The sequence below is a fragment of the Pristiophorus japonicus genome, chromosome 3, assembly GCF_044704955.1.
Source record: "Pristiophorus japonicus isolate sPriJap1 chromosome 3, sPriJap1.hap1, whole genome shotgun sequence".
NCBI lineage: Eukaryota > Metazoa > Chordata > Chondrichthyes > Pristiophoridae > Pristiophorus > Pristiophorus japonicus.
In genome coordinates this window covers 54,437,446-54,449,500 of record NC_091979.1, presented here as the reverse complement: position 1 = coordinate 54,449,500, position 12,055 = coordinate 54,437,446, and the positions used below count along the sequence as shown (strand labels likewise).

Genomic DNA, 12,055 nt, shown 5'->3' with positions numbered 1-12,055 from the left:
GATTTTTGGTGCACTCACCCGAGTTGCGCAGCTTTTCTACGTTTCCAAGCGCCGAAAAAGGATGTCCCGACTTTGGCTGCTGTCCGGCCTCTCCCAGGTTTTCGCGCAGCGTGGCCAGTCGAGTCGGGAGCGGAGTCAGCGTTCCACGCTGAAAACAATGCCGGGACGTCTGCACATGCGCTTTGGAGTGTGTGCGCATGCGCAGTAGCTCCTGGCCCCCAGCATCTCTATTTGCGTTCTGCCCCTATCCCAGGCCGAGTGGCCAAATATTAAACCGACCCAACTCTCTTGCCTCGTCATGGGCTTTTACCCTCGTGATATCGAAGTCACCCTCCTGAGAAATCGCGAGCCGATCACGACAGAACCTACAAGTGGACAAGATGGGCTGAGATCGAATCCAAGGATGGAGCCACCTATTCCTGTCAGTATGAGCAGAGTGACAACACAGGAGTGAAGAACCGAGACGGGGACGGGACATTCCGAGTGACTCCAGGATCTCTAAAGGGAACAAATCTCGATTTGATTGTTGGAATTGTGATTGCTGCCATCGCCCTGATTGCTCTGGTCATCGGTGATATTATGTGGAAGAAGAGAAGAGGAGAGAAGAAATCTGGTTACAGCTTGCTGCAGCCGCTGTACGTGTGGGACCCGATGCCCGCCCCTAGCCCTGGCTGAGTGGCCTCCGGTGCGATCGACCTCAGGTTTGAAATTTTATGCACTGTAGCTATTTTTGGACTTTCTTAATGGCTTGTCATTTTCTTGGACTTTTGGATATTTAAAAAAAATTATGTAAATATGTTTTGTGTCGAGAATAGTGGTGACCATTTGTCAAACCTATTTACCTGGTGCCATTGTGAAAGAAGAACATAAGTGACGGAGGAACACTGAGAGAATATCTTATTTATTTAGATAATATGGGCTCAATTTTGGCCCAGTATAATCATTGCAAACAAATAGTTGTTTAAATTAGTTGAGATTAGGGCAATTTAATTCAACTATCTTTTACTTCTTTTATTTTTGTAGTTTAAGCTTCCATGAATGCTTCTGTTGCATAGTAAATTAACTTTGCGAAGTTTGTCATATGATGTCCTATATAGCTGTTTGATCCTATTCACATTCTTTAGTCAAGTCATTAAGTTCTGCTGGCCTCCGATGTACCTACCTGTGCTGATTTCTTAACTTTCCGCATGGGTTTTCACAAGCAGCCACATTAGCAGCTGGCCCAAGTTAGTTTGGAGTAACTATTAGCTGGCCAAAGTGGTCTAAATGGCCAAAACGGACGTAAGTGGCTGGTAACATCCCCTTTTGAAAAAAAAACTAAACTAAAAAATCCTAACTAACTCACTTACACTGGCGCAAATTGAATGTGCAAAATGTGGATTTTTAAGATACTCCAGAAAAATCAAGTTGCTCCAAAAAACTGAGCAACTCATGGCCAATTTTGAGCCCCAGGTAACGAACATAAAAATACAACATGGCAAATGGCCGCAGTATGTAGCTAACATACAAACACAATCTGGTTGCAGAATTGTAGTCTGCGCATCAGATGAAAAACAGGCCCAAAGTCTCCTTGCCCATTTCTCTGCCACCCTCGCTTGATCGGTGTCAGGCTTACTGGCATAGCCAACCACACAATTAGCCATACAAGTTGTATCGCATCATACGTTCTGCTCACTGCACATCAGACAGATACATTTAAATAAGAACTGTATGGAAATTTTCATTTTAAAAACAATTACAACCATCGAACTTTTACAATACCATCTGTTTGCAATTATGATGCCAGCTACAAAGACCATGAAAAATATTTCAAAGTAATGGCATCACAAGTAATCTAATACCTTAATGCCATTTAACTTTAGTTCCTGTGTTACGCCAACTCCACTATTCTCTGCACACCAATCAAAATAGTAAACTCAAATCAAATGTAAAAAAGTATATACGACAGGCTGTGTATACAACTGTACGGAATAAATAACACATTTCTGGGAGTGAGACTAAGCAGGTAGATTCATTTTAAGGATCTGATCATAATTTCTCTGAAATCTCTTGCAACTTAAGATATCGAAATTACATTAGTTCTTTGTAACTCACAGCCAGCCAATCATTCCCCTGCAAAGTTCTGTGAAGGTGGTGCAGTGGTAAGCATGGTTGCCTTCCAAGTAGTTGACCTGGGTTTAATTCCCATCGCATCTCTAACTTTCTCAGATCAGCCATGATCGTATTGGACGGCAGAGCAGGCTCGAAAGGCCAAATAGCCTACTCCTGCCCCTATTTCTTATGTTCTTAAATACCAGATTTCCAGGTCTGCACTTCTTTTTAACCTTTTTGCAGACAGTGTATATTAGGACATAGTGCCTGGTGAATAGCTGTGGTACAATTCATGTTGGAATGTATACCAGAAGCTCAAAATGGGGCAAAAATTTGGCAGATGGAGTATAATGTCGGAAAATGTGAGGTTATCCACTTTGGCAGAAAAAGTAAAAAAGCAAATTATAATTTAAATGGAGAAAAATTGCAAAGTGCTTCAGTACAGAGGGACCTGGGTGTCCTTGTGCATGAAACACAAAAAGTTAGTATGCAAGTACAGCAAGTAATCAGGAAAGCAAATGGAATGTTGGCGTTTATTGCAAGAGGGATAGAGTATAAAAGCAGAGATGTCCTGCTACAACTGTACAGGGTATTGGGGAGGCCACACCTGGAGCACTGCGTGCAATTTTGGTCTCCGTATTTAAGGAAGGATATACTTGCATTGGAGGTTGTTCGGAGAAGGTTCACCAGCTTTATTTCGGAGATGAGGGGGTTGACTTATGAAGATAGGTTGAGTTGATTGAGACAATACTCATTGGAGTTCAGAAGAATGAGAGGTGATCTTATCAAAACATATAAGATATTGAGAGGGCTCGACAAGTTGGATGCAGAGAGGATATTTCCACTTATAGGGGAAACTAAAACTAGGGGGCATAGTCTCAGAATAAGGGGCCGCCCATTTAAAACTGAGATGAGGAGGAATTTCTTCTCTCAGAGGATTGTAAATCTGTGGAATTCTCTGCCCCAGAGCTGTGGAGGCTGGGTCATTGAATATATTTAAAGCGGAGATAGACATATTTTTGAGCAATAAAGGGAATAAAGGGTTATGGGGAGAGGGCGGGGAAGTGGAACTGAGTCCATGATCAGATCAGCCATGATCTTATTAAATGGCGGAGCAGGCTCGAGGGGTCAAATGGCCTACTCCTGCTCCTATTTATGGCCCCAAGTTTCACCATGATTTGTTCCTGATTTTTAGGAGCAACTGGTGTAGAATGGAGCATCTTAGAAATCGAAATTCTCGTCATTTAGTTTGCTCCAGTTCTAGTCAGTTAGAACAGTTTCACTTTGGAACAGAATTTTTTTTTCAAAAGGGGGCGTGTCCGGCCACTTACGCCTGTTTTCAAAGTTTCGTCAGTGAAAACTTACTCCAAACTAACTTAGAATGGAGTAAGTGAAGATTTTTGTACGCTCGAAAAAACCTTATCTACACTTTAGAAAATCAGGCGTAGGTTACAAATCAGGCGTAGGGAATGGGGGGGGGGGTTTAAAGGGAAGTTTACAAACATTAAACACTTCAGTTTTACAAATAAAGAGCCATTATCAATAATAAATTATAAAAACATCAATAAATCAATCAAAAAAAATTAAGAAGAAATAAAAAATGTTTTTAAATCAATAAATAAAACATTTTCTACTTACCGACTGCAGCACCGAAAGCCCTCCAACAGCGTGCTGGGATGTCCCCCCCCCCAGTGTGTCTCTGTCAGTGTCTCTATCTGTCTGTGTGTGTCTCTCATTCTCTGTCTGTCAGTGTCTGTGTTTTTGACAGCGAGGGGAGGGGGAGGAGGGGTGTAGAAGGAGAGGGGAGGGGTGTAGAGGGAGAGGGGAGGGGTGTAGAGGGAGAGGGGGGGAGCAGAGGGAGGGAAGGGGGAGAAGGGGGAGGTGGGGATGGGGGGGAGGAGGAGAAGGGGGAAGTGGGGGAGGAGAAGGGGGAAGGGGGGAGGAGAAGGAGGGAAGAAAAAGGGGGGAAACAAGGGGAGGATAGGAGAGGGGGGAAAGGAGATGGGGGGGGAAGGAGATGGGGGGGAAGGAGATGGGGGGGAAGGAGATGGGGGGGGGGAAGGAGATGGGGGGGAAGGAGATGGGGGGGAAGGAGATGGGGGGGGAAGGAGATGGGGGGGGAAGGAGATGGGGGGGGAAGGAGATGGGGGGGAAGGAGATGGGGGGGAAGGAGATGGGGGGGGGAGGTTTTGGGAGGGGAAGGAGATGGACGGGGGGAGGAGATGGGGGGGATAGGAGATGGGGGCGGGGGAAGGAGAAGGGGGAGGGAGGCTGAACGGGTCGGGCCCGAGACTTCGGGCAGGACCCAAGACTTCGGGCAGGGCCTGTCCCCGGCACCAGATTTACAGGTAGGTGGCATTGGGTCGGGTCGGGATCGCGGGTCGGTTCGGTTCGGGTCGGGGTTAGGGAGGTCAGGTCGGGGGAAGGGAGGTCAGGTCGGGTCCAGTCCGGGGGGGGTGGGGAAGCGGGAGTTGGATCGGTGTCGGGTCCGGTCCGCAAGCGGGGGGAAGCGGGAGTCGGGTCGGGTCCAGTCCGGGGGGTCGGGTCGGTGTCGGGTCCGGTCCTGAGAGCAGGAGTCGAGTCGGGTCGGGAGGAAGCAGGAGTCGAGTCGGGTCGGGAGGAAGCAGGATCTGGCCGTGGGAGGAGCCTTATTCACGCAGCCCCAGTGAGGCCATTCGGCCAGGGCTAGGGGCTGCGTGCTTTGGCCCCTCCCACACAGTTTTGGGCGCCTGGAGCTACTGCACATGCGCGCCCACTGTAGCACCCATGTGCAGAGGTCCTGGCACTGTTTTCAGCGCAGGGACCTGGCTCCGCCCCCTACAGCTCGTGCTGCGCTGCGCCGAGCTGCAAACGACCTGTGGGGAGCTGGAGAATTTGGAAGTTTTTTTTAGGCGCACTTTGTGGCGTGAAAAACGGGCGTCCAGGTCGGGACTGCGCCGTTCTAGGCGCGGCTCGAAACTTGGGCCCTATGTTCTTATGTTCTCAGTTACTGAGAGATTTGCACAGACTGCAGATTGTACCTTCCTTTTCAGATTGTATGGGGATGAAAGAGACTTGCGGAGGAAGTACCCTTGTCAGAGGAGCAGCTAGGTACATGGGATACATTCCTCAAGAACCCTGACTGCTGAGAGAAACATGGCTGCTCTCTTTCAGGATAAGCTGCGCTTCTTTTTTAAAAAAAAATATAATATGGATACATTATAATTGCTTTCCTGATATCGAATTAACAAAATACTACCCAAGAAGAAATACCATTTCTTTTAGTTCAGGTGGGGATTCTTTATATGGTATCTATTTCCCCCCCTCCCCTTCTTTATCTGCCAATTTTCTCCCTTGAAAGCACTGGATCTTGGTTTACAGATCCTTGCGCTCATCGAGTTGATTTTACTTAAGTGATCATTCTTCACACCTGAGACAATGAGCGTCGGCAGAGCTGAGGCCAATCTGCCTTCACACTTTCAGTGCCATCATTGGATATTAGGAACCCTGGACAATTTTTCCCTCTTAACCCAAGCAGGCCAACATCAGTTGTGGACAAGATATGCTACCTCACACAAACCAGCAATCAAACCTGAAATCTTCTGGTCTATATGTCTTAGCATTACAGCAGGCAGTGCCTTTATCTATTAAGACTTTGGCTGAACCTTTCCCAATATAGTATGTTAATTCTATAAGACAAGAGCTGTTACAATTATAAACCTATCCCTATCCATGAATAAGGGAAAACACAATCTATCCTATGATCACAGACAACAGAAGCTACTGCCATCTTAATATGAAAATTGTATGTAATAAACACAATTATAATTTTGGATGTTAGTTGTACTTGATTTTCCTAGACATTTTAATTTTAACGTTAGTAGTTGCAGTTAAGATTAAGGCCTAGAGAATGTGTTAGTTGGGGCTTTCAAAATAGCCAGCATGGTGTTCAGAACCTTTAATGGCCAATATTGAGGTCTTCAGAAGAATTCAAGTCAAGTAATACAAGAGGATGGAACTGCTTCGTGATGTATGGAGCTTCAAAGGCAGCATATGACACCCACACTAACAGTCTCACGATGCACCTGTGAGGGTTGTACGCTGGGATAATCAGCAATAACCCTGACCCAATTTACATCATATCCGGTGATGATCCTCAATGGGTTCACAGACATAAAGAATGGCTTAATTTTCATTTCAAAGACAAGTGCCTTAAACGTTTGACATGAAAACATTTTTAATCATGCAATTCTTGATTCTGATTCAATTGTTTCAATGTCAAATCTCTTTTACACAGATAACATCGAGAAGGCTAAATGGACTGATTAAAAAAACAATGCTCATTTTGGAAAGAAAACTTGATGTCACCTTATATATGGAATGTTTCTGCAGGTGTAGATGAATGTCATTAGATAATAGAAAATATGCAAATGTACTACAATCTCAGTTTTGATATGTATAATCAAATGAATTCCATTACTGTACAGTAATGACTTAAGCAGCTTATAATTACTAAAACAAACTGGGCTAATAATACTTTACTGTTCACAGTGAGATAAATGAGCTCTTCTATACCGTTATCACAAATGCAGTTTAAATAGCATGCCATGCTCACGCATGGAATAAGAAAGTGAGTTGAAAGTGAGACTACATTATAATCTTAATTGTATTGATGGTGACAAATGATACATTGTCGGAATGAGCATTTAATGTTTTTGCACCTATAAAGGAAAAAATTGAATATTAATGTGGTCAATCATAATGTCATTTGTGAAACATAATATACTCGCTTCTCATTTTGGAAAAGTTGGTGCTTATTTTCGGGGGAGGGGCGATCATTTTTTTTGTGCATCAACAGTTGAAGTCAGGTTTTGCATTAGCTATCAATCAGTGTCACAGTTGTGGCTGATCCCAAGTTCTTATTTGATTACAATATTACTACGCTGTCTGTGTTTTTTAAAAAACATGAAAATTCCAGTGAGGCAAAATAAATTAGACGGTAACCAGAAATCTTTGCAATTTTTTTAAAAAAAACGTCTTGCAACTCAGCCCCTTGTTTCCTTGACTATAGATCAAATAACACAGGAAGCAATTATCTTAAACTTACTAACTGTGCAAACCATTGGATAAAAGTTCTCATCACTAGTAAACTATATCATATGGAAAAATAGCACAATTTTACATCACCAAATTTGGACAAGGGCCAAACACTCCTATATTCAATTATCAATGAAGGCATTCTCTTTTCATGAATTTGGCACACTTGGTTATCAGTTTCGAAGAAAATGTTCTCCTAGGCCAATTGCAACTTCTATAGGCTTATTTTCAATACTTGATTTCAAATGATATACTGTAGGGATAAGGTACTTCAGGTAACAAAAGAGTAGGCTGCAGCCCAAATAAATGTTCAGGTTTGTTCCTTCTATACAAAAATTATATTTCCTAATACGTTATATTTTTGCCCAATATGGTAAAAAGCTCTTCCAAATGACAAAAGAAATGATTCCCCAAAATACACTGTGGCTTTAAAAAGGGCTATAGGCAGTTCCAGTGCTTCACTAATAATCTTACATATTCATCAAACTTACTTACGCTAGATGAATTCTTGTTTTGAGCAAAGCAAATTACCACATATGAAAACAAGCACAGAAACACAAAGCAAAAAAATATCACTGTGCTCATGTTAGCTCTTTTGTGAACTTTAAATATCAGCTTGTTCCAGATACTGACCTGGTAATGACAGGAAACCTGATTGGAAAATACAGCACTTGGCACTTGGGTCTGATGAGCTTCTCAAGTTCTTTGGGTCGATGATCAGGAATTAGCTTCATGAAAGAGCCAATGGACACAAGGAACGATTCCATGTTAAATGCAGAATTGAACACCACCACGTCAGCCACCAAGCTGAAAATGGAGAATTTAAACTGTAAAAAAAACATTTTAGATCTTGCTCTTCTGACTAGACTCCGGACCCAAACTGTAATACAACCTGTTATCTCGAGACACAATTCAAACCTTGAGAAATGTTATTTATTCGTTAAGATGCAAGTCGCTAATATTTACATCACCCTGTGGTTTGCACAAATACATATAAAAGGCCCTTAACCCCAAAACTACACATGACTACTTCGAAGCCATAAGTATTTCCCAGATGTTTTGTTCAGACTGACTGCTGTAAGCAATCCAGTTGTGGTTTGGAAGCATTTTCAACGCACTTTAGCAATGATCAGATGGACACTGAACTAGAACAAAGAGTTCTGCTCTCAGTTCACTTGTGCTATTTTACCCAGATGAGTATTGTTACTGGATATTGTGTCTGCAGGGACACAATATAGACATCATAGTATCTGTGCAATAGTCCTGTTCCACAGGGCCAATTTCTCACATTTTAACAACCCTCACTCATCTTATGTCTTAATAAAGATAGATAGACACCATCTTTATCAGCTGTTACTCACTGATTAAACTTGCTACTTACCAACTCTGTTGATGCAGAATCTGAGTACAATTAAAATGGTGTTGTTTCTATCTGTCCACTCCTTGCAATCATTTCAGAATTTTTCTAAATATCGTACTTAGTTGAGTGTATTTGATTTGCATTTCATTCATACAGTGCCACTCAGAGTGATTGAACAAACAAGACAGCAGTGCAGGTAGGATAGGTTGGCGCTGTTAAGGGGCAATCTCTTCCAATCCAAGCACAGGTGAAGCTGTAACCGGCGGTGAATTACATTGGTTTTCCATGTTACGATTGGCTAAAAGAACCAAATTACCACTAAATTTGGGACCTCTTAACAAGTAAACCATTAGAAAGTATTATTACCAACATAAATAATAACCAAAAAAAATAATAATGTTCAGCAACAGTTAATTTTGATGAAATCATTAGAGGAACTGTCTGAGAGGAGTTACTGAGCTGAATTACATTGGTAGCAAAAGTCAGTCTGGAGTACTTCAGCTTCAACATCGCATAGTAGACTCATGACTGTCAAAGCATGTGGAGTCAAGGGACAGGTAGCAGAATGGATAGCAAGCTGGCAACAAAACAAAAAACAGATAGTAGGGGGTAATGGTAGTTACTCAGACTGGCAAAAGTTGGAATGTAGGGTTTCACAAGGATCGGTGCTGGAATCACTGTTGTTCACCTTTTACACTCAGGATTGAAAGTACAATTTCAAAAATTGTGGACACACCAAATTGGGGTATAGTTAATACAGAGGAGGACTGCGACAAATACAGGAAAACATTAATAAACCTGCAGAATGGGTGTGTAATTGGCAAATGAACATCAATATAGATAAGTGTAAGGTAGGAAGAATAAGGAGGCCACATACTCCTTGGAAAACAAGTGTCCAAATTGGGTACAGGAACAGTAGGATCTGGGGGTACAGATACACAAATTACTAAAAGGTTAATAAGGCCATTAAAAAGGCAAACAAAGCACTGAGGTTCATTTTTAGAGAGATAGAACTGGAAAGCAAAGTAAACTTGTGATTTTCAGGTTGGCAGGCTGTAATTAGTGGGGTACGGCAAGGATCAGTGCTTGCACCCCAGCTATTCACAATCTGTATCAATGATTTGGATGAAGGGACCAAATGCAATATATCCAAGTTTGCTGATGAGACAAAGCTAGGTGGGAATGTAAGTTGTGAGGAGGATTCAAAGAGATTGTCCTATGAGGTGAGATTGAGTAGACTAGGTCTATATTGTCTAGAGCTTAGAGAGGTGATCTAATTGAAACATACAAAATTCGTACAGGGCTTGACTGGGTAGGTGCAGGGAGGATGTTTCCCCTGACTGGGGAGTCGAGAAGCAGGGGTCACAGTCTCAGAATAAGGGGTCGGCCATTTATGACTGAGATGAAGAGAAATTTCTTCACTCAGGGGGTGGTGAATCTTTGCAATTCTCTTTGGAGGCATAGTCGTTAAGTATATTCAAGACAGAGACGCTAGATGTTTGGATATTAAAGGAATCAAGAGATATGGGGATAGAGCAGGAAAGTGGAGTGGAAGTGGAGATCAGTCATGATCTTATTGAATGGCAGAGCAGGCTCGAGGGACCAAATGATCTCGTCCTGCTCCTATTTTTTTATGTTCTTATGTTCAAAGTTATGTTGAACTTGTATAGAACCTTGGTTAGACAACACTTGGCAAACTGTGCACAGTTCTGGTCTCCATATTATAAAAAGGATATAGAGGCACTGGAGAAGGTGCAAAAAAGATTTAATAGAATTATACCAGAACTGAGAGGTTATACCTATCAGGAAAGATTGAAAAGGCAGGGACTCTTTTCTCTAGAAAAAAATACTGAGGGGTAAACTGATAGAAGCCTTGAAGATTGTGAAAGTGTTTGATGGGTAGACGTAGAGAAAGCGTTTTCACTTGTGGGGAAGACCAGAACTAGGGGCCATGAGCACAAGCTAGTCACTAATAAATCCAATAGGGAATTCAGGAGAAACTTCTTACCCAGAGAGTGGTTACAATGTAGAATTCACAACTTCAAGGAGTAGTTGAGGCGGCTAGCATAGATGCTTATAAGGGGAAGCTAGTTAAACACATGAGGGAGATAGGAATAGAAGGATATGTTGATGGGGATGAATGAAGAAGGCTGGGAGGAGGCTTGTGTAGAGCATAAACACCGGCATGGACTGGTGCTGTAAATACTATGTAATTCTATGTAATACATTAATTCACCTCCACAAAACTACACTTAGAACATAAGAACATAAGAATTAGGAACAGGAGTTGGCCATCTAGCCCCTCGAGCCTGCTCCGCCATTCAACAAGATCATGGCTGATCTGGCCGTGGACTCAGCCCCACTTACCCGCCCGCTCCCCATAACCCTTAATTCCCTTATTGGGTTAGAAACTCCCCCAAAACATTTTTCCTATCATTAAATATGCAAAAGGTATTCTGCTGGGTTTTTCCTTTGCATCACTGAGCCAGCAAACCAGGAAGGTCCTGGGTTAAATCACCAGTCTGCACTGAGTTAGCTGATCTAAGCCAGGGCAGTTATAAGATACGACAAGTGTCCTGTGTCCTGGGTTAAGGAGAGGATAACAGCCAGCGTTCGACTCCTCATCTCCTGTAAGTATGCATGTAAAGCATGCCAACAATCACTGTCAAAGCTCAAACATGAATAATGGGCACTTGGGCAAGGTTCCTGTGGTAACCATACCCCAAGAAATCAATGCCTTGAAGGGCAGAAAAGAATTTAACAGAAAATAAATATTTAAAGAGAAAGCAAAATGTTACAGAAGCTTTTTAAATTGAAGGACCTATAAGCAAGACACTACCATGTTGAAAAAAAAGTAAAGGATAAAGTGGTTAAGTGATACCACGCTGGGGTTTTGAAAGTGTGAAGATTCTATAAGGAAAGACAGAGAGGCAAGGACATCCACATTTTTGAGGTCATGGGAAACAGTAAGTCAGAATAGGATGCTGCAACCTGGCTTGACTTTACCACTGTGAGCATACATGGGGAGAAAGAACATACAGTTTTCAGAAACTCATTACCTCCGTACTATGTACGTAACTGAGCCTATGCCCGAAGTAGAGGCAAACTCAACGTTCCATGATGGTGAGGAAAAAGACCCAGTCAGGGGACAAGCCCATGCCTGAATTTCCCCCAAGGTCTGCACCTGTAATTCCTCAGGCACCATGCAAATAGCTCAGGGAAGGAAAAACACGATTAGCAGCTTCCTCCAGTGTCCTGTGTGCAAAGATGGAAATCTACCCCCATATCTGCAATAGAGGTTGAAGAAGAGAGCAGGTTCAGACCAGCACCGTGTTGATAAAACAGAGACAGAGCTTAAAGTCTAGAAGTGAGTAAAAGAGGGATCACATATCAGGTGACTAGATTTTTCTTACATCCTGTCCAGCAGTGTTAGAGGAGTGTTAGAAGAGCTTCCCCAGATACAAGAATAACATACCAGACGTGGGACTTTATAGAGCGCTAAGAGGCATTGAGTTAAAATAAGAAAAC

The 12,055-nt window shown here is 42.7% G+C and overlaps 1 protein-coding gene across 12 annotated transcripts in view; it reads right to left on the bottom strand.

Moving 5' to 3' along the window:
• Positions 1-12,055, bottom strand: part of gtdc1 (glycosyltransferase-like domain containing 1) — a 473,428-nt gene that overhangs the window by 296,109 nt on the left and 165,264 nt on the right. For all 12 annotated transcript variants that reach the window (XR_011592646.1, XR_011592645.1, XM_070875364.1 and 9 more), the window contains exon 4: positions 7,801-7,974. Coding sequence is in view for 10 of the 12 variants with exons in the window: in XM_070875364.1 (XP_070731465.1) it covers positions 7,801-7,974 (174 nt within the window). In the remaining 2 variants the exon portion in view is untranslated. The remainder of the gene's footprint in view (positions 1-7,800; positions 7,975-12,055) is intronic.